The sequence below is a fragment of the Muscardinus avellanarius genome (genome assembly GCF_963383645.1).
Source record: "Muscardinus avellanarius genome assembly, chromosome: 14".
NCBI lineage: Eukaryota > Metazoa > Chordata > Mammalia > Rodentia > Gliridae > Muscardinus > Muscardinus avellanarius.
This window is the reverse complement of record NC_137800.1, coordinates 24,152,975-24,177,232: the sequence shown is the minus strand read 5'-3', so window position 1 is coordinate 24,177,232 and position 24,258 is coordinate 24,152,975. Positions and strand designations below refer to the sequence as shown.

Genomic DNA, 24,258 nt, shown 5'->3' with positions numbered 1-24,258 from the left:
TTTTTTTCCGTCTTTACCTCTTCCATTATCTAAGGTGTTTGCAGGTAAAGAAACACACACTTTACAGCTTTGACAAAAGAAATCATAGGAAAGTTTGCATATGTTGGTTATCAATTATCTGATATATATTACTATAGGAAAAGATGTTTCCTGTCAAAAGGAAGACTCTCCCTGAAAAAAGGGAGTTGATGAGTTTACAAGAGTTGGACAAAAGTTCTGAAGAATCTTTATTGGAAGAGGTTTTTTTTCTATTTGTTTTTTTGTGTGTTTTTAAGGAGTTTAAGTTCTGCATGGATCAAGCATAATTTACATGTGGATCTACATAAAACTAATACATTATCTCAAAATATTTTTCACATCCAAAGTGTTATGTCTCAGGACTTTGTGAATCTCATTATATAACAAATATGAATAACTCTGTTTTATAAATAGAAACTCTGAAATTCACAGGAATAAGAAACTTCCACAAGTTTGAAGTAATAGAGTATCTGAATTTTGTTGATGTTTTCAATGTCCTAGAAAATACATACAAAATGTAAACTCATAAAATTGTTCTGTAAAACTCTCAGCAATGTCTGATTTAAAATTCTGAAAATATGACCCTTGTTTTTATTTAAAAAATTGTAAGATCCTAAATTGTAAGATCCTTCATTTTATTAAGATCCTTTAATTACTTCTATTCATTTTATTTCCAACTCAGTTGCTAAACTACTGTTAGAATTGCTTTCTGAAAAGTTTTGGCTAATCTATTTAATATAACAAGAAAATAAAGTATTTTGGGAAAGTTTTTCTATCTATACTTGAATGATTGGGAAGGTAAATATAATAATGAGCAGTAGTTTTTTTTTCTAAAATACTTCACTGATTTCTATGTCATCCTAATAGTTTAATTATGCCCGAAATATGTAACTAGAATTTAATTCAAACACAGGTGAAATTAAAGAATAGCAATTCACATAGTTAAAAAGAAATATCACATTAAGACTTACCATTGAATAATCATACAACAATCATTCTTAGTGAAATATTTTCACTATGAATAGATTCTTTTACTGCATATATATTTTTGCAAATAACATATAAGATATACTTATCCAAATAACAACAAAAAGCAAAAATAAATAACTGAGAAATACCATATAATCATAACATACAAAAAACAATAAAATGTTTTAAATCATTTAGGAAACATTAGAAGTCTCAAATGCTTAATATTTAATTCAGAAATTTGATTTAAATTCTGCAAACAACTAAAAATGCAAGAAATGTAATAGTATTGTGTTATTAAATCTATTTTATCAATGTTCTTCGATTTTATGAGGAAAGAGAAAAAGTTTAGTTAGATATAAAATTTGAGAATTTTTATTTAATTTTATTTCTTCTCTTATTCCTAGATAGGGCAAATGTAGAAAATTATGCAGAATTTTCATAAATGCTATATTTATGATAAAACTACAGTAAATATACATAATTAAATTGGAATATGTGGTATATTTGAGAAAGATAAATACTTAGCTTTGTGAAAATAAACACAATTTTCATCCTTTTCTCTTTTACCTCCCTTTTATTTATCTCAGATTGCATAATAAACACAATATACAATGAACAGTAGTTTCCAAATTTGTTATGTGATCTGATAAAATAAAATTCAGAATATTAAAAAGTATTAGCCGTTTCATGTCTTTAAACTTCCATAAACTAAATTATCTCCCTCAAATCCATTTTAAATTAAATTATTTATAATAGGAAAGGGTTTTCAACTTCTGTGACCACTAACACATCATACTTAGAACCAGACCCACTGGTGGTTTTATTCAACATCTGTACAAAATAAACCTCCCTTGTGGCACATGACATGTTTTGAATAGCTTTTGATATTTATTGCTGTCAATGCTTCAATCAGCATGTTATCCTTACCTTACCCTAGACGTTTTATAACATAGAGGTAAATATAGTAACAAATGGGTTTCTGAAGAACGTTTAGCTATTAGCCATAAAGTATCAGTTTAAAATAAATTGTTGAATTTATATAGTACATCATCCAACCTCAAAGTGTATGCTTCAATTGAAAACTTATATATTTAGCCAACCTACTAACATTAAAACACAGATATATTAGCAAAATATTACATCATGATATTAAGCATGTTTAATTCATCATTAGGTCACTATTTTGTCAAATATATTAATGACTTAACTTTTACTCATCCGAAACTTATGTAATGATATGAGCATATCCACTTTATTGTTTTTATCTGTAAGAAAGAATTAGTTGTAAAACCATTATTTAGGTAAAAAAAAATACAAACATTTATGATCCACATTCATATTAGGGCTTATTACTACCTTTTCTTTATCTCTTGGATTTCAAAAGTTTCCCATGGATTATAAACCGTAGCATCACAGGGTGCCCATAGATTTGTCTTATTCTTTCTACAGTGTAAGGAACTTTGAAAAGCAGCTGCTTCTCTTGCAAAGCTTTTCGAGTTCATCACTTTATTACTGGAAACTCGGTCTCATTTGTACTCTTGAAGAACCAGAAACAAGGAAATCACTTTGAAGCTCATAACAACAAGTCAGAGTTAAATTGCTACCTTTTATTATGTTTTAAATGCCATAGGACAAACAATTTTCTCATTAAGGGTCAAAAATCAATAAAGCCAATGTGAAAGTTGTAAAAATCGCACTACTGAGATTAATTAATTAGAGTTCTGTGTTAGCTACCCCAGAAATACTCCAGATGTTATTGTTAACTGAATTAACAAATTAATTATAACATAGTTTTGCTTTTCTTATTTTACCAATAGTGGAAATAAATTTTACATAGTATTACACTGTTAATAAAGTCATATATTATGTCAAAATCTAGATAAAAATTATATCAATAGAAAGAGAGTTTCACAACCAAAGTGTCCATCTTCAACCCACTACTCTCTGAAAGGACAAAACAGAATATACTTCAAGTCAAAGTGAAAATCCTATTACAAAGAATGATAAAAGTCAACAACTAAATGAAAAGATCTCAGCATTTCCCCTCAAAATTCCAAATGAATTAAAATCCCTAGGTACCAATTATATTTAAAGTTTGGAAACTGGCAATGACTTCTTTTCATAATGAAAAAGCAGGTTATCTCTATTTTACAAGTAAGCACTTGATACTATAAAAAGAAAATTAAACTTTGGTAATCATGACAGCAAATACTCAATTGCCACTAATATATATTGCTGTTGTCCGGAAATTGACTACTCAAACACCTTTCCTGTGTGGAAGGTCTAGAGTGTATTTGAGAGATGAGATGACCCTTGAAATTAAGAATTTGAATATTCTGTGGCGATGTCACTGGGAAAGTGTTTTATCAGTTTCTTGAAGTCTGCATTCTACTATTAAAAGTTTAAGTTACAGAAGCTATTTTATTTGTTAATAAAGAGGGAATTCAACAATATTGACTTTGTCAATCTTTTATGAGGAATATTTTGCTTTCTTACTCACCGTGAAACACAGCTCTTTTGAGCCAGGTTGTCAGGATCCATATACATATTAATGGATTACATATTCAATAGAGAGAAAACATAGCCTCATGATGTTTCTGATATTAAGCACAGCTTTTAGCCACAAACTATTATCACCAGACTATGAAACTTAATAACCTTGCCTGTATGCCCCACCAAGCCACCTTAGCAACAGGGGAGATGGAAGAGAGACTTTAAGTTTCCACAGAATAAAAAGTCATTGCTAAGCAAAGATTACAACCCAAATACAGACATGCGAAAGAGGTTGGGCTCAAATTTTAATGACTGACTTGGCCCAGTTCACTTCAATATACTCATGCAAACAAAAAGAAAAAAAAAAAAGGAAAAACTAATCCACAATTAAACTTGCACCAAACCCACTCCCACCTCCCACAAATAAGCAGTTAACTTTCACCCACCTCAGCCCCAAATGAATCTACAACACATTGGGAAACACTGTCTTCTCTTCCTAACCTCTTTGATTCTTTTCTAGTTTATTTTACATTTCACTATATTACTACCTGCAATCTTAAAGTAGCTACCTGCTTACCCCCCTCCTACTCTTACCCCTCAAAGTCTCTGGACTCTTGTAAAATCAGCCCTATAAAACTTGGGGGAAAAAACAAAACCCACACCGACTTCCTGGTGTGCCCAGCATGGGGTTGCATGCCTTACCAGTTCTCCTCTGAACTGTGCCCTGGGGGGTACTTACCTGCTGCTCCCCGGACTCTGTAGATTTCACCAGGTGCTTATCCTTGTACAGAGACCAGAGACCAATATTGGGCAGGAAAATTAAAGCCACCATGAATAACAAAGTCATCTGCAGAAATCTCTTCTGTTTCCTCTTCATGGCAAATGGTAACAGAGGAGAAAAGTTACAGTAGATGGTTCCCTGACCGCTTCTTGTGTTTAATGCCAAAGTCCTCTCCTCTCCCCTGTGAAGCACCAGAAACTGTGGGGGAAGCTACAAACTTTTGTTGCGTGCCCCGCACCAATCTGCACGATTCAGAGGGAGTTGGCCATCTGCAGAACAAACGCACAGTTACTTTTCCCCCAGAAAACTATGACGAAGGCATTATCTATTGGTTCAGAAACAAACGACTCAACTGAGGAAATCATTAAGCCTATTGACCTTCATTAATAAAAAATAAGCAATGGGGTAAATACGATCGTTTCATAGACTAATGATAAGTCATGAAAAAGGCAATAGCATGCTAGATACTTTAGTAAAGAGGAGTTGTTTGGGGGTCGTTGTCCTGTGCCCACCATCCATCCTCCCTTCGAGTGGGAGGTCTGGGTTGGAGAGGAGCAGGTTAAGAGAGAGAACTGAGAGGGAGTGGCTTGGCCCCATCAAGTGTCAGGAAGAAAAGTCTCTGCTTTTGACATTGGAACATCACCTTCCTCGTCTTCCCCGAGCATCTCCTCCAGCGCTACCCTAGGGAGAACCCACCTGAACTCAAGTTCAACTCCCTCCGGAGCCAGCTTGCCGGTGAGCTCCACCGGGATCCAGGAAGAGGGGATCCAGGGCAGAACTGTTTGGATAGAGGTCCAGGAACTCCTGGATCTTCACGCGCTGTCTCCACACTCCCTGGCAGGCAGCAGCTCAGCGACCTGGCAACCTAGTGGCAGGGAGGAGGCTACAGATGTCAGCAGAGTCCAGCCAGGAAGTGCAGGCGCCGCGTCCCTTCCCAGCGCAGTCCTCGGAATGAGGTCCTCGGCGAAGTAAGCGCTCTGCCCATCAATCTCTTCCCCTGGCTCCCTGACGCTCTCACGCTCCGCTGTTCATGTTACCATTCTTTTCCGGCACCTGAACGCACCCAGAGAAGCATCTCGTGCGCCGAGAGGGCAGTGTTTTCAATCTCCTCTTTGAGTACCGGGGACGGCAGGCGGCGAAAGCCAAGTCTGAGCCGGGCTTTGGAAGTGGGCGAGGGCGCCGGGAGGATGCGCGAGGGGCGAAGATGCGAGGCGCTGGCACCGGGCTGCCCGCTCCCCGTGGGCTGTCGCCTTCCTTCCGCGGAGACGACGCTGGTGCCTACCACGTGCAGGAGCCCAGAGCCCCGGAGGGGAGGGCGGGCCGCCAGGAGGGGGTGGGCAATGCCCTGGCTTCCAGATGCTATATAAGCGGACCTAGCCAGGAGGAAGAAGAGGAGGGCGAGACGCTGCAGGAGGCTGTGGGGCTCCCCTGGCTACGCGGATCCTCTTTGCCTCCCGGTGCTTTTCCGGGCTATCTTGGGCCCACAGAGATCCTGGCTCCCCAGTGAGCTCACCCCAAAGGCGCTAGGCCAGAGATTCCGGAGGAAAAGTCTCCGGATGCACGCGGGTTGACTCCGGATTCCTCCATGGAGCCGATGGGAACGCAGGGAGGCGGGCGCGGCGGCGACCTGAGTCGGAGGCGACCTGGGGCTGGACCCATCCCACCGAGAGGGGCTCACCCCGGCCGCGTGTCCCGCCAACAATCAGGCCAGGTACGTGGTGGGGGAGAGAAGAAGAGGATCCCGAGGCCAGGGGGGCGGGGGGAGGTTTCTCAGGCAGCAGCTCCTGGAGGATGCCTGGAATACCCAAGGCAGCTCTACTGGGGTCTGCAAACAGCCGGGGCCCGCGTTAGGATTTGGCAGTACCACCCAGCTCCTCCCCAGCCTTGCACGCCTGCACCCCAGGTAGTCCAAAAGGACTACCTGCCCCTCTCTGACCTCGCACACTCCTACCTCGATGGCCAGAAAACGTGCGGATCGACATAAGTCTCTGCTTGTTGGGACTCCTCCCTCCCCCGAACATATTGATGCACCAGCGCCCTGACCGCACGCGGGAACCTGTGGCAGTCTCTCCCAGGCACCGCCTGCCTGCCTAGCACCGTGCAGTGGATGCGCTCAGAATCAGGAGCTCCTAGTTCCTGGGGAAACGGGGATTAGGTGAGGTGACAGACGCGCAGGCGGTACAGCCTGTATTAGTCTGTCTAGAGCCAAGAAGCAAAGCCACAGTCACCTCTTTGTTACAACCCAGGCATGATGCCCACATGTTTGGGATGGAAGAGACTGAAGCCCAGAAGGTATATTTTCTCTCTTTCTTCCTTTCTATCCCTCCCCATGTCCCTCCCCCTCTTTTCCTCCTTCCCTCTCCCTCCCCCTCTTTTCCTCCTTCCCTCTCCCTCCCCTCACCACTTCTGTCTCTCACTTCTGTGTCTCACAATGACAGGGGTTTGAGTTTAAAGAGTTGTGCCTTCAGTGCTTCACGCTGTAAATTTAAAACGGACTTGAACATCAGGGACTGGTTTTATGACCGCGTGAATAAAGCTGTCTGCGTAATGTTTGTTTTTGCGATCACTTGCAGTTCATAACAGTGTATAAAACATTTAATAAATGTTTTTTTTACTGTGTCCTTCATATAAAAAGCAATTGCCTTGAAATTGTACAGAAGTGCAATTTAAGAAGGGAGCAAGGTGTTTAATTCCCCACCTGCACTCCCACGCACACATATACTTTTGCACTCTGAATGCTTCCTTAACCTCCTTCTCCCCTCTAAGCAAGTGCAATTCTGACACACAGAAATAAGAATTCTGGGAAGCAATATAATAAAGCAGAGTTTTCTTGTGATTATTGGTCCTCGAAAATAGGAATTTGGAAAATTATGTAAGTATATTGTATATTTCCTGACCTATGGACAGAGTTATTATGAAAATTAAAAAGTAAATAAAGTGCGCTTGAAATTAAAAGAATTATAATCCTTCATGTTTTAAATAATGTCAATTCCTTTACACCTTAATAAAAATCTCGGCTAAGAAATAGACATGCTGCCATTCTATTTAATCTATTCAGGATACAATTGAATTGTGAATTACTGCCATGCTAGTAAATGGTCTTGCACATAGTACCCATTCACAGAGTATTATTGGTAACAGTGAATGGGTATAACTCGTAAGTCCCCTGTCAAGTACATGCAGAATACATAGGAACCAGAAGGAGAAAAATATGTTAGCCCCTGTTTTCACAGTGTAGTTCCAACCCCTCACTTTTGCTTTTCTTTACCCCCATCTGCTGAATTTATTTATTTTTGACTCAGAGAATGATTTTCCTTTTTCCCTTCAAGCTGCTCTCCTTTTACAATTGCACATATAAGCTACAAGCAGATGACAGTACTTCTAACGAAAATTGATATTTTAGGTTGAGTGTATAAACAACACAAAAACCCTTAATGATAGATATTCCCATTGATCAAATAATCCAGATTGAATACCTATATGGACAAAAAACAAGTTCCTTTACATTGGTTACTAACATTATTTTCATCCAAATTCTTACATCTTTAAAACTCTCAAGCTGGATGTGGTGGTGTACCCTTGTAATCCCAGCATTTGGGAGGCTGAGACAGGAGGATCCAGATTCGCGGACAGCCTCAGCTACTTAGGGAGGCCCTTTGCAACTCAGTGAGACCCTGTTTCAAAATAAAGAATAAAAAATAGGGCTGGGGGTGTAGCTCGGAGGTGGGATGCCCCTGGGTTCTATCCCCAATACTACAAAAAATAATAATAATAACCTTGCCTTGCCTTATATCAAAAGACATCATGTTGCATCGGTATCAGGTTAGGGTCCAACTGTCAACCTCATGTAATCAGGGCTCCATATGCCTAGTAATGGGCTACATGAAAAGAAAACAAAACTATATTTGTGATCTTTAATAACTTACATCCTAGTTGGAAACGCAACATGAGAGTTATTAAAATGAAATACAAAAGCTGTTTGTACCAACCTTAAACTAGGCCAAGCTTAAGTCCTACCTTCAAATAGGCAAGAGAACATTCCATTAGCTCCCTCTCTCCACTCCAGAATTTGGTTACTTAAAATAGCAACCTCTTTGCTCATGACTGTGCACTGGACAGGCTTAACTGGATATTTGGGCTGCACATGCCATAGGGTAGGACCCAGGCGCTTGAGTAGGTTGGGTAAAGATGCTAATGAATGGTAGCTGGAAGATCATCTGGGACATTCAATTGTAGCTCCTCAGTTCTTCACTTGGCTCCTGTAAGTGACCTGAACTTCAACAACGTGGTAGATGGGACCTAAGTGTAAGCATCTCAAGAACACGCATTGCATGGAGGATAAATAAAACAAAATAAAAAAACAAGCAAAACAAACAAAGCTTGACAGTTAATTTAAAAGTTACACTCAGAGTAGGTAAAATTTCTTCTTTTTTTTTTTTTTCGTGGTACTGGGGATTGAACCCAGGGGCATTCTACCTCCAAGCAACACCCACAGCCCTATACTGTATTCTTAATTTGAAACAGGGTCTCACTGAGTTGCAAAGGACCTCACTAAGCAGGTGAGGCTGTCTGCAAATTGCGATCTTCCAGTCTCAGCTTTCCCATTGCTGGGATAAAGATGCTGAGATTACAAGCTTATACCACCATGCCTGGCTGTAAAATTTCACTTCAAAAAAAAAATTCACAGGACCAGCCTAAGTTCAAGGATAGATGGGGATAGAGTGAAAAATTGACATCTCAATAAAAGATTTGACCAGATGGTATAATGTTTAATCTATTGTAAATATAGAAAGGCATAACCATAGGAATTCATATAGAGGTCTAACTAGCTTAGCAGGAAGATAATGAGAAATAGTGCAAAAAGTATTTATAGTTGTTTTGAGTTAAAATATTCAACTGCTACTAAGATAATGAACTGACATTCTTTTAGTCTAAAAGAGATTTATTTATTTATGAAGAAAAGACATGGCACCATGAATGAATTTAATTTAAAGGAAAACACCCACGGTTTTGATAAATTAGCATTATTTTTCAAATTGACAAGTTTTAAACTTAACATCTGAAAAGATATTTTCTGCTCAAAGTCTTCTCTTTATAGGCCAAATATCAGCAACAATATTTTGGGTATAATTTTTTCAAATCAGTGAATTTGTAATTAAGTACTGCAAACTATCAGATTAAAAATAAAGTATATATAGTAGTACCATATTTAAATTCTCAAGTAGTTTTATTAAAATTTATCAGTAAAAGAATACCTTGTTTTAATTTCAATATTAAAATGGTGAAGTTTATTTCCATTTAGATTTGAGATTTTTTTCTAAAATTTTGCATCAGAAAACCCAAAATATGCAATATAAAAATTACTGTCTAGAAATTAAGATGCCTTTTATACTTTTCTATAAAACATTTCTGGAACATGAAAAACTTATGGAATAGAAAGTTTTACCTTTGGTTAAATTACTAGAGTACATTGTTATTAGTCTATGTTTGACTAAGTTCTTAGATTTTTTTTAAAGTTGTCTTGCAATGAAAAAAGATGAATGTATTAAAGAGAAATTTAAGTAAAAGAAAATTATACGGTTCATTTTGTGAAATTTAATTAAGACATATATTACAGGAATACTCTTCACTTTTTCCCAGAATTTCAGTGTTTGCCACTACATGATAAAAGTAAGAATTTAATATTAAAATATATTATTCAGTCTCTATCATCTCTGAAATCTTCAACAAAAGAGCCCTGGAAACAAGATATAAAGTTGAATATTCTTACAAAATTTTCAGCAGCACGAGGGAGTTAAAAAGTGCTTGAAATTAAAGGTGGCACAAATTAAAATGTATTAAAGGCTAAGACGGAAAGAAAAGAATGGTTCCACTTGACCTAAATATTTTCTTTCTAGACAAGATTCTTATTGATGCAATTTAAATTCTAATAGTAGTCTAATTTACATTTTTGAATAGAATATACCTTGATTCTACAATCTAATCATTCCTCAGTATCTAAGGGAGACTCATTCAGGATCAACACTTCCATATCAAAATCTATTGATACTAAAGTCCCTTATTGCTGGGCTGAGACAGGAGGACTGAAGGTTTGAGGATAGCCTTCTTAAGTAGTAAGACTCTCATCAAGCTAGCAAGACCTTGTTTGAAGATAAAAATAAAATAGGGCTGAGAGTATAGCTCGGAAATAGAATCCCCCTGGGTTCAAACCCTAGTACCTCCCTCCACACACAATAAATGAATAAATAATGTTATTTTATAAAAGAGTATAGTATTTGAATATAGCCACATCCTCCTCTATACTTTAAATAATCTCTATATTAATTATAATATCTATATCAATGTAAATGTTACATAAGTAATTGTTACACTGTATTGCTAAGGAACAATAATTTTTAAAAAGTCTGTCATTGTACATGTTCAATCCAGATATAGTTATTTTCCCAAATGCTTTAGGTGTACTTGGCTGAATCCAGGGACAGGGCATCCATGAACATGGACAGATGATTGCATGTTTTTTTTTCTTCTTATTTAATTATCAAAAATCATTTAGCATTTGCCTATATATATATATATATATATATATATATATTCATTTAACTTCATCAATAATATTAACCTGTAAGTCCTATAATATCTCCATTTAGCACCTTAGAAAATTAAGACTTAGAGATTATTAGCATCTTGTCCCAATCATTGCTGACAAGTTTAAGGGCAGTGATATGAACCCAGGTACTTTGTTGGTGATTCCAAATGTTTATCACAGTATTATGCTTTCTTAAAGTCTTACCACTTTTTTGACAAAAGATGTTAATTCTCACTCTCTATTTTCTTTTTTTCCTTAGTGAAAAAAAGCTGAGTTTTGGGAAAATGATAGTCAGGCTTTATAAACTTAAAGCTTCTCTGTCCGTGTTTCTTGTAGAGAGTAAGAAAGAAGTTTGTGCTGGAGGCAAAAGTATATAACTATACTTTTATAGTTTATATAATACATAAACATAATTCACTGGTTTTAGTTTGTACAATTATAATTTATATAGACAATAGATCAGATTTCTAACTTAGTTTATGTACTTATCTTCACACATAAAATACTTGCACCTTTTTAAAAAGTGTCATTCCTTTTAAGTTTTTAATATATTTCTGTTGAACAAGTAAAATGCATTCATCTATTTCAGTGAAAAGTCCAAATTTATTTTGTGATGGTAAAATAAGTGGTAACAAAATTAATCTTAAATTTGGAGTTAAGATACTTTTACAGTAACTCGTTACAAGATCTCATACAATTAATAAGATAAGCAAAGCCATGAAACATGCTTAATAGCCATTAAACAACATATGGCTTATTCTTGTTTTTCTTTTTTTTGAGCAGAAAATAAGGTATGCCATTTTAAAACTTTATGTTCACCGGGCGTGGTGGCCCAAACTTGTAATCCCCGCTCTTGGGAGGCGGAGACAGGAGGATGACGCAGGTCTGAAGCCAGCCGCACTTGCTTAAGAGACCCTGTTTCCAAATTAAAAAGTATAGAAATAGGTCTGGAACTGTAGCCCAGAGGTAGAAGGGTTTCCAGGAACCCCAGTACCACCAAATAAATAAATAAATAAATAAATAAATAAATAAATAAATAAATAAATAAAAATTTATGTTGGATATCCAAAAACTTTCTGGCACCAATATTTAAAGCTTGAAAACTTACTACATTTTGCGACATTCTGATGTTATTTACAGATATTTATTTGGATACTTTAAATGACTGAGGCAATGCAGATAGTAAACACCACAGGCAAAAATTATTGCTTTGAAATGATCAACAACAAAAACAAATCAAGTGTAAAACCTGATCATTAAAAAAAATGCAGGGAAGAGATATAAGGCATTCCAGGAGGTGAAGCAGTAGAATTTCAAATAAAACAAACTGGAAAGTCCTTTACATGAGTAGATAACACTTCAACAAATATCTGAAGGAAGCAAGGAAGTGACCCCTGGATATCATGGAAAATGGAATTCCAAGGAGGAGGAAGAGCAAATGAAGACTTTGAAATGGGAGTTTGTCTGGGATCTGGGATTTTACAGAAGAGCAAGGACAACTGGTCTGGAACAGAGTGCATGGAGAGGAAGAATAATGGAGCTACTGTCCAAGAAACTTGACATGCGGGAGCGTGTAAGATGTCATAATCTATTTTAGAGGTCTTGACTTTTAGTCTGAATAAGGCAGAAAGCCATTCAAAGGACTTGAGTAGATCATGATCTGACCTACTTTTTAACAAGACCCACCAGGTAGCTGTGCTGAATATAAATAAGAGAAAATTGAGGAGTGATTACTTCCAATACAGAGATGATGGTGTCTTGAATCAGGGTAATAGTAATGGAGATCAAAAAACAGAACATTCTCAGAATGTTCTGAGTATAAAACTTTATTGCATGGTTGTTGTAATGAATGCAGGTCATGAGAGAGAGGCCCCAAAGACTCCCAAGTTTTTGGTCCAAAACTGGTAAGATGGGATTTGTCTTTTACTGAGATTGGAAGGCCTTGGGAGAAATAGATAATGAAGGGGAAGATAAAATGTTTAGTTTGGGAATTTCTTTTGAATTGAGATGTCTAATAGGGAAAAAGTTGAATAAGTACATAGATGTAAAACGTTTTAATTTAGTAGAAGTGAGTGTATGAATTCTAAGTTAAGTTGGAGATATAAATATCCTAGAGTACTAAAGTCATAAAATTGAACAAGCCTACCAAGAAAGTGTGTAAAGCTGTATCAAAAAACTAGAAAGTGGGATCAAAGAAAGCTTGGGGGAGAAAAGGAAAAAGCAGCAAAGACCCTGAGAAGTAGAAATTAGTATTAATCAAGGAAGACCATTAGAAATAAATGAAACCTTCTCAAAGAGGAGTGAGTGATCATCTCCATAAAATGAAGTTGGCAAGTCAAAAACGATAAAGTTAGAAATATCACTATATGTAATAATTACAGAACTTTCTTATCCTAGTCACAAACTAAAAAAGTACCAGCTTTAAGTGCAGCAATTTTAGCAACTTAGAAGATAGAAAGGATGATCTCTACAAAACACATGGTAATAAAGTATTAATTAGTATAATTATGCTGAACACTTAATGACCAAAGTAAGAAATGTATTTAATGTAGTGCAATATAAATGTACTGTATTTATCTCTAATGCAATTTTTAAAAGAAAATTAAAAAGATCCTATATATCGCTTTTTGATGAGAATTTAAATTTTTCCCTTATTATGAGACCAAGACACAAAGAAATTTAAATTCTCTGTAAATAAATCCCTCAGATTTCTTCTTCTCCTTCTCCTTCCTCTTCCTCTTCCACTTCCTCTTTCTCTTCCTCTTCCTCTTCACCTTATTCTTATTCTTATTCTTATTCTTATTCTATGCTGAGAATTGAACCCAGGGCATTCTACCTCCCAGCTATGTCTTCAGCCCTTTTTAGTTTTTATTCTAAAACAGGGTCTTACTAGGTTGTTGAAAGTCACACTACATTGCCTAGGCTGGCCACCAACCTATGATCTTCCTATCTCAGCTTCCCAACTACTGGTATTACAGGCATACACTACTACATCTAGATAATCCTTCAAATTTCTAATGGCAACCTTTAAATTTTTAAAAAATTCATTGTGTTAGCCATCCTTGAATTCTGATCCTATCTGAATAACTTAAAAGTTGGTAGCTAGCCACTCATTAATATGCTCAGAAGTTTATATTGATAAACTACTCTTCCTAAAACCTGTGCTGAATCATATTTTTATTATACAAATTCAAGGTTTATAAGATTTCAGATATTTCTGCTTCATTATTTTTAAAGTTCTAATTTAACCCTTCTATGTTATGAGGTCATCATCTTAATCTCTATTACCTGGTATTCAGTAATCACCTCACACTATTTCCTTATTAAGAATGTAATTCACTCTAAATATTTTAGTTTTGATTACATCTATTTATAAAAATAAATAAAATAAGAGAGGGCTCATATTAAATATGTCTGACATGCCTATAAATTACTTAGCAACCCTGATGGCCTAAATTATTTGTAACCATGTCAGTTGGGATTTTTTATTTCATCTTCAGAAATGTAAATACATCTTATGAGAGTCTCATTGAGAATCCCAAAGAGATTGTGTGCAGTCAACATAGTGGTGATAAAAAGAGCAAAGAAGGCAAGTGTTACATTTAGATAAGAGTGTCTCCTGAAGAGCTCATGTATTAATGTTCAGAGTTGATGTAATTAGGTCATAAGGGTTTTAATCTTATCAGTGGATAAACCCATTGTACTGAATTTACTGGATGATAAGCTAGGTAGGTAGAATGTGGTTGGAAAAAGTGGGTCCTTAGGGTTATAGCCTGAGGAATCATGCTTTTATCTTTGAATCAATCCCCTTGATTATTTATTCTCTTGCTTCCAAACTTCATGAGTGAAAGCAGTATATTACTCTCTCTCTCCACTTCCCCTGTATTGCCCTGAGCTCTGCAGACCTGGCCTTATGTGGACATAATCTCAAAACATCCAAAACTGTGAACAAATAAATCTTTCTTCCTCTAAGTTGTGTGGTCAGTTATTTTGGATAATAGCAGTGAGAATGTTGACTGAGATAGAAAGGAAGGTCCAAGTTCAGATCCCATTTGCATTATTCACCATCAGAACAACTTTGAAAAGACATGTAGACATGGATTGGATATGAAGAGAAATATTCCAAGTGATAAGGAAATGTATGATTATACCACTTTAAATCTTACAATGCACGAATAAAAGTTTTTTTTTGAGAAACTTAAAAAACATTTATGAGAAAGAGCATCAAGGGAAAAAAAGACAGGTTAATTTTCTGTCATCTTATAAAAGTGTGAAATTCAAAATTATACATATTTCAAAGATTACTATGATGATCAAATAGATAATATTGGGAAAAGATGTTTTGCAAAAAGCTAAAAATTTTTCAACTATAAAATTTCATTTACTAGTCAAAATCAAAATCTAAATTAGCAGGTAGATAGGGTGATTTTATTCCTTAGTTAATCCTTTATCATGACACTTCTCCTGGAAATCAGAGTGACAATTGCAATAAATTTAATTGCTAGTCTATCCAAAATAAAAAATCATTTTTCCCATTAAATCTGTTGGTGACATTTCTTTTAGGCAGCGCTCATAGAAAAATTGAAATTATTAGTATCTTGATCTTGGACTTCCTAAACTCTAAACTGAGAAAAAATAAACTTTGTTCCTTAATGAATTTCTTAATGTATGATATTCTGCTATAGCATCACAACAATCCACAGTAAGGAGGAGGCTACATATAGATGCTAAAGAGTATACTCACCACACAGCAAGACATAAGAAGAATTTACACAATTAAAATTAGGACAATTTTTAGCAACCAGTTTCTAACTAGTTCCAAAGGTTCAAGAACATTTATCCTTAGCCCCTCTTTTATTTAATGCGATGAAATAGAAATATATATTTAAGATATTAAACTTGTAATTATGCAAATGCAAACATATTCATGTTAACATTAATAGTTCAAACTTTTTGTTACCTAAAAATAGGCATTTCCCAAATATCTTTTTATTATAATTGTATTAGAAGAAAATTCATAAAAATATCTTATTCCTAGCATAGTATAAATTCTAAACATGTCATTATTAAAATAAATGACTATGTAAAAGAATATCTGAACATTACAAATGCCTATAGAGAGTCTAAAATATATATAAACTCAGTGTAGAAGTATCCTCAACAACCACTTGCACAAAATATTATTCTGAATCATGTACAACTAGGTATTCCAAAAGTTTCTCAAACTCTTAATAAACATATAAGGAAATGATTTACTTCCAAAGTCACCTGTTCCAGCCTGTACAACAAAGCCATGAAGTTGATCTTCATACTGAAATAAAATCTATCTCCCTGAATATTGATCCTGATTCTTTGCCTACCGCCAACCCAATATCAGTCCAATACTCTTTTTACATGATATTATTTTCTATACTTAATTTTTTTAGTGAAAAACATTCATCAAGCCTAAGTAATTTATTTTATAACATTTCATCACCCTTAATTTTGTTTGGAAAGAAATTAGTTTGTTTAATATTTGTATAGATATCAAAAGAAATTTGCTCTATATAAAGGTAACATATCCTCAGGTATACAATATGTAGCCTAATCTAGTCAAGTCAATTTTTTTCTTCTCCATCAGAATTAAAGAAAGCAGAAGTTTATATCCTGTGGGAAACAGAAGAGTATACATTTAGATTCTTACTTCAGAGCTTTGATAAATCTCCTATGATCTGTGAAAACAGTCCATCCTACTTATTCTGTGTATTATACTGACCCACTTGACTATAGAAATGACATCATGTTAATTGAAAGGAATTAAAAAATACTAACTTGTTGAAGACATTATAAAACATAAAGTCCAAAATATAGGACAAAATGAAATTCCTATGAAAGTTCAAGAGCTCACCATAGCAGTGAGATGTTTAGGGGTTCTGTGTTCTGAGAATGCCAAGACAAAGAGCAAATTATTGCAAATTATCCCTCTGAAGTAAAGAGTGAGTCATTAGATGTCATATCTCCCAACAATTTTTAAAAAACAAGCACAATATCTGGTCAGCCTTCTTGGATTATGAACATAGAATATACTACTTGAGAATATTGGTCCAAAAATTACCAAGAAGAGGGAATGCCACTTCTGAGTGGAGCACAGAGCAGAGATAGGCCCTGTAGCCGACCTGAAAATGGTTCCTGAAGTTTTGCCATTGAGGCCACAGTAACCTCTCAGGTGCTATAATATCGTACCATATCATCTTGATACAAAAGTTTTGTTGTTGTAAAGAAATGGCATGTAGCATTCATTGTAAACCCCAAGAGGAGAATCATAACTTAGCCTCTAAGATACAGAAGCAATGCCATACATTTGAAGTAGAAACTAATATTTATCTTTAAAAATAATTTATGATACATGTAGATCCTGGTAGAGACAATGCTTGATCATAGGACAGTGACCATGCTGCCAGAGCTTTCCAACATAAGTTGGATTTTTTCAGATCCTTCAAGTCACAGGAGCAGATGACTTTGACAATAAATAATAAAACAATGTGTTTTATATCTGTAATTAAGTACAAGAAACCCTATGGATAACTCTGGAAACTGCAAATAGGTGACGACGACATCTATACCACCCACAATTGTTGCACCAAGACTTTTATATCACTTCACACATATGGACACATCTATCTGAAGAAAGAATAGAAGTATAGGCTTGATTGCCAGTTTTGTATGTGAGTGTTATGGTTTGGGTCAGGAATGTCTCCCCCAAACTTCATGTGCTGAAGTGTGGTTCCCAATATAGAAAGGCCCAGCGGCGGGGCATGGCTGATGGAGGTGATCACTGGGGGATAAGTAGCCTTGAGGAATCTGTCTCTTCCTATCACTCTCTTTGTTTCTTAACTGCTGTGAACTGAGCAAGTTTCCTCCCTCAAGCCCTTCCCCCATGATGTTTCTTTCTTGGAGACAGCCAACCATGGACTAAATACTATGAAACCATGAGCCAAAATAAAGTTTTCCTTTTCTAAATTTTTCTTGTCAGATATTTTTTGTCACCAAGTTGAGAATTTGACTCATATGGTAGGTGACAGCCAAAAGTGAATTGATGATGTACAACTTGGGTCTATTCTAAAATTTAACAATGAAGGGAACTCCTCCTAATGAACAAAACTCTAGGCAGTTCAGTACATTATCTACTTTGTGTGGGAAGGTCATTCTGAGGTAAGAAAATATATTATGAATAAATGGCTTGTCTGTTAGGATCCCAGAAAGAGAAATACTGGAAGAGCAAATAGAGAAATCTAGAGAAAAGAGACATAAATGGGCCAATTACAGTGGAAATAATTTTTAACTCTTTTAATATAGCATAGGAATGTCAGAGAGTATCCACTATGGAAGTTACACTATATACAAAGTAAATTAAAATACTTGACCAGGTGACATCTGCTAGAGGCTGTCTTTGGTTATTCCAGCACTGGCATAATGGGTTAATTAACAGAGGAGCTTCACTGGTAGGAATGGGAGATATTTATGAGCATCATGCATGGGCTCCCCCTCAATAATGCTCATCTTGCTACCAGCCTATCAGCAAATCAGGACTTGGAAGGAAGTTAATTTCAGTGGCTTCTACCCTCGAAAGAGCAGCAGTTCAGTTCAGCTGGAATTAATCTAAATATGGTTTCTTGAACTTAGCACTTCGGCCAGTGTTCTTTTCTGAGGGCATACACCATGAGTCTCAATAAGTATTTTTCTCAAGCAATATCTTATCCCATGTAATAGCTCATTGGTCTAAGAGTTGCACTTTAAAGAAAAGGAGAACATCAATGATCTACATGATCATAGAAGCTATACAGCCTTTCACATACTACAGCAACCAAACACTGCTGGCTTAATAGAACAATGGAACAATATCTTGAGACAAATTTTAGGGATCACCTCAGAGATGACATGCTATGACAGTTGTGTAACAACATTTGAACTCTTTAAGATGCATGGGTCTGGGAAGTTAAGAGGCAGAAGTAAGTCAGAGTAACATTGCAGGTCTAGATGTTCTAGTTATTAGAATAAAAGAAGTGGTACTATCAGAGTACACACAAAACTTTGCCTAATGAACTCTTGGCTCCTGCTGACACCACGTGACACTGTGCTTCTTGTGTCAAGAAAAACAGATGTCAATGAAAGGATTAACTATCCTGATGGTAATTTGTCCCTGATCACCAGAGGCAGCAATACTTTTGGCACCTTGTAATTCAGAGGAGCATTTATTAATGTTCATATGCCCAACTGTGACAATGAACTGAGAAGTGTATGTGCATGATGACAAGATTCACTGAAGTCACTTAAAAATGTGGTCTGTGTAACCCCTCTAAATAAGTCACTCAGAATAGCAGAAACACTAATCAAGGTTGAGAGAAATCTTGAGTAGGTAGTAAAGAAAGGAAATGGCAAAATAACAAGTTATAGACTCACAACCAGTTGCAGCACCATGAGCTTCATGTGACCCAATACCTTTCCTCTTATTAAATTATCCCTATAGGAGTAACAATCTTGATCCTTGAGAAAGCTGTTGTTTGCATATAGGATAAACTTACTGAAACAATGGTGGATTGTAGTGGATGTTGAGATGTGCCACGCAGATCCCACTTTGGACTGAGACCCTCATTATTTTAGCTGTTGGGAATGGTAGCTGTAAGTTGCAAATAGCTCAGACAGTCTCTCTCTCTCTCTCTCTCTCTCTCTCTCTCTCTCTCTCTCTCTCTCTCTCTCTCTCACATCCTTCCTAAAGAAGACTATCTCTGCTAAAGTACCCTACATCCAAAATTTTAACGTAGACATAGCACAAAGATGTGTTTCCCTTGCCTCACTGGGTAAAACTAGTTTTAGAGCTGTTCATTGATCAGTTGAAATTTCTGTTGCAACTGCCATACAGTTCAACTTTGCCCTCTGCCCAATCTTCCTTCTCCCACTCCATACTGATATAGTTCCTTATAACAGTCTCAAATAAACCTTTCATCATTAAATACACTAAACTTAGAATGTGTAGAATCATTTTCTCTGTAATCATCTGCTATATTCTATAGCCACTATGGTATTTTCTTCAGATTACAGGCATATATTAAGTAGTATTATGAAGCTCCTTTGAAGACATTTTCTAAAAATGGCTTACGGACTTTTTTATGGTCCCTGTTTAATTAACATTGATAACATACTTTATAAAAAGGATTACTTGGGGAGGAATAAAAACAATATATTCAAAAGCTATAATGAGTACTTTTAATGCCAAAACATTGAAATAAAATCTCCTTAATATTAAGTCTATACTGTTAAAACCCAATATATTAGCATTAAATCAGCAGCTGGATGATTGGCCTTTTCTCTCAGACTCATTTGGACAATCTGGAAAAATGTGTGCTAGGAACAAGCATTAATGTTTAAAATAAAAGTGTGAATTTTGGATGTGTTGTAGATATAAGTAACATCGCATGCAAAATAATGACATTCTTACCCTCTAATTTTAAGTTTCCTTTTAACTTGGCTTTCTTGCAAGCTAAGATCTATCTTGTCAAGATAATGGCCCACTGTCTGTCACTCACCATCCTATTACAGGGTGGACTTCAGAAACTGACAGTTTCCATGAATAACAATCATGCATTCAAAGATGTTTCTAGAAAGGACATTTTGTTGATGTGAAAAGGACAACAGCCTTTTACCTTTTCCCCTGGCCTTGCCATCATGCAAGGTGGAGTATGCATAAGATTAAGTTCATCTTTAACTACCTTCCTCCTTGTATCAGATGGTATCGAATCAGGCCAGAGTTCTGCCCATAAATTCTTAAGTGCATATTATTAATTTTACTTTTCTCAAGATGTAGTCTACATACGTGCTACTTAACAAAAGGCACACAATAGTTAAAAACAATGCACATGCCGAAAGTGACTAGTACAACCGAGGTAAAAAGAAAAAGAAAAGAAAAACAATGAGGGTTCACAGTGTCAAGGCCACTACTTTAAAATATAGAGCGAACGGGGCAAGACCTCACTGAGAGGAGGGCATCCCTGAATGAGAAGAGATGACTAGGAATGTATTTAGGGAAGAGTATTGTAAATGAAGGAAATAATAATGCAAATGCATTGAGATGGGATGGTGCCCAGTATGTTCTCTACATACAATATTGTACTCTTGCATTAGAACACCAATTTTTCTCTTCTCTTATAAAAACTTTACTTTCCTTATTTAACAATCTTTATTTAAATTGTAGAAGCAAAACAATTGATAATTGTCAAAGTCCACTTTTCTGTACACACACATATGTGTGTGTGCATAAAAATATACAAACAAAGAAGCAAAAGGTAAGTGTTGTATGTTCTCCATTTTTCTAAACAAAGTATACTATTATTTCAAATCAAGCAACCCTCACATGTATGTTTCATTTAAGAAAATTGAAAAGAGAGGTCCTAGTTTGTTGTAATTTTCCTGAAGTTTATTCTGTATAGGCTGCAAGTCTCACTTTTACCTGTGTTGTAGACATCATTAACCAATCACTGGACTTTTCCCATGTAATTCTAAAACCCACTCATAATTATTTTCCACTAGATTCTGCAGAGAGAAAGCCGGACTATTGATTGAAGGGCGCCATCAATTGAATTTTGTTTGCCATCCTATAGTATATAGTACAGTCAATATAGTATATAGTATAGTCTATACAATATAGTATAGTCAATAGTATATAGTATAGTCAATATAATATATCGCATTGACTATACAATATAGTATATAGTATAGTCAATAGTGAGCCATCCAAAGCATCTAAAAAAGTGGTGCAAATAATACTATATTTAGAGAATTCCTACTTCAGATTTATGAAGTAAAGCTTGCCTTGTGAGAAAATTTAAAATAAAGATATCAGTCAGGAGGCTATTCAATAATTCAGTCATGAGATGATGAGGTCCAGGCGTAAGATATTAGCAGCAGGGATAGGAAAGAGGTTCTAGGGAAGGGACATGTTATAAAAGACGACATTTATGAACAAGAGGGGATTATGGAGCAAGAAGTTTTCTTAGTTTGGACATCTAGTAATAATTTACACATTGCAGTTCAATCAGTTTGATCTTTAGGGAGAAGAAGCTGTAAGTAATATAAGCAGAAAACAAATTAAACAAAAAATGTTCTAATACAAAAAATACTACTTAGAATCAGAAAATTTGGTCCGAGCCTCATGGCCCCGACCCCGGGAGGGTGGATGGGAATGGGTGGGGCACCCTTAGGAGAACCCCCTCCCACCCGGGAAGAAAAAAATATTTTCATCCCACATCCTTCCCAAACCACACATACTCTCTTCTCTTATTTAAAAAAAAATGAAAAAGGGAAACAAAAAAGAAAAATATTTGAGAGGGGTTACGATGGCCCCAGCAGCAGCTAGAATATTGGAGATGCAGACAAAACATATCCATCTGAACTGGAACTTTTGGAAAAATTCCCCGTGAAGGAGGACTGCTGCTTCTCTGCATTGTTAAGAATCCTGGACATCACCTGTAAGAAGAGAGTCTAGTGGAGACCTAGGAGGAAGGTGGTGGCACAACAGTGGCCGAGATGACGGTGGAGACTTGGATTTGGGAGAAGCAGACATCTGATCCTACCCATCCTGATCCTCTGAAGAAATTACCCCAAAGGTCGAATGCTACTGTCACTCATGCTTAGGAACACTGGACATTATGCGGTATGGGAAAAGAGCTTGGGAAAGATTTGAAATGGTGGAGGCAGTTGCATTGGCAGCGGCAAGTATTCAGGGAGGCAGAGATATGACATAATACACCTGGAACTTTTGAAGAAATTACCTCAGAGGCAGAATACTACCACTACACACCCTTGGGAACGTGGGATAACCTGCTGGGTGAAGAGGGTGCTCTGATCGGAACCTGCCAAGGGGTTAGGCCAGTGCCGGGGCCAACAAGTCTTGGATCGGAGCCTGCCATGAGGCAAGGCCGGTGCTGGAACCTCCGAGGCCAAAATGGGAGACTGCCGAGGGGTTAGGCCGGTGCAGGGGTCAGCGAGACCGGGATCGGAGCCAGCCGTGAGGGAAGGCTGGTGTTGGGGCCTCCGAGGTCGGGATCAAAGCCAGCTGATGTGTTAGGCCAGCCCAGAGCCAGCAAGGTTGGGATTGGAGCCTGCCGCGAGGCAAGGCCGGTGCTGAGGCCTCCAAGGCTGGGATCGGAGCCTGCCAAGGGGTTAGGCCAGTGCTGGGGCCAGCGAGGCTGGGATCGGAGTCTGCTGTGTGTCAAGGCTGGTGCCGTGGCCTCCGAGCCCTGGATAGGAGACTGCCAAGGGGTTAGGCCGGTGCCAGGGCCAGCGAGGCCAGGATCAGAGCCTGCCATGAGGTAAGGCCGCTACTGAGGCCTCTGACACAGGAATCAGCGCCAGCCAAGGGGTTAGGCTGGTGCCAGGGCCAGCAAGGTTGGGATCAGAGTCTGCCATGAGGCAAGACCGGTGCTGGGACCTACAAGGCAGGGATTGGGACCGGAAACTGCTGTGAGGCAAGGACGGAGCTGGGACTTGCGAGACCAGGATAGGAGCTTGCTGAGGGGTTAGGCTGGTGCCAGGGTCAGCAAGGCCGGGATTGGAACCTGTCGTGAGGCTAGGCTGGTGCTGGGGCCTCTGAGGCAGGGAGAGGAGCCAGCCGAGGGGTTAGTTTGGTGCGGGGACCAGTGAGGCCAGGATTGGGGCCTCCCATGAGGCAAGGCCGGTGCTGGAGCCAGCAAGGTCGGGATCAGAGTACTCCAGGTGGCCAGGCCACTACTGGGGCCCTCAAGAGTGGGATCAGAACTTGTAATGCACCATGCACAGAGAAATAGCACAAAAAATAAAATCCAGATGCTTCCCCTAATTAGCAAGAACTAGGAGGAAAAGGGTAACAGGAGGAGGTCGAGTAGTAGAAAGGGCACTATTGAGAAGCAATTAAGGTGACCAATCAGAGGGGAGGGAATGGGGAGGATGGAATCCCTTTAAAACTCATGAGGTGCGTAAACAATTATAATCACCAATTAAGCATGGGATCGAGGGAGGGGGAGGGAATGGGATGGGGATTGGATGATGGCTTATTGGACAATATGTGCTTGTATATCCTCTCAAGTCTTGTATTCCAAAGTGCTGTATGATTACAATAATAATAATAATAATAAAGAAAAAAAGAATCAGAAAATTTAATTCTTGCTATCTAAGTAGGAATCTCTTTTATCATTTTATTTTTAGATTGTGATGTGATGGACAAGAATTTATGCAGGAAATGATACATTATTAGTACCAAACTTTCATAAAGCACGCATGTTGACAAAAGAATACACATAGACCTGTATAAACCTCTTCTGTTTTTGGCTAAATAAAAAACTGAACCTTGAAATTTAAGCCACTGTATATTTATTTCAATAATATTTGGCCAAGATTC

General features: G+C 37.2%; 1 protein-coding gene across 1 annotated transcript in view; it reads right to left on the bottom strand.

Moving 5' to 3' along the window:
- The window catches only part of GALNTL6 (polypeptide N-acetylgalactosaminyltransferase like 6), a gene marked incomplete at both ends in the record, with an annotated part of 1,089,171 nt that extends 1,084,811 nt beyond the window's left edge, over window positions 1-4,360 (bottom strand). Inside the window, one exon of the mRNA XM_080710675.1 lies at window positions 4,223-4,360. Within this exon, the coding sequence (XP_080566801.1) occupies window positions 4,223-4,360 (138 nt within the window). The remainder of the gene's footprint in view (window positions 1-4,222) is intronic.
- Between the last annotated feature and the right edge of the window lie 19,898 nt (window positions 4,361-24,258).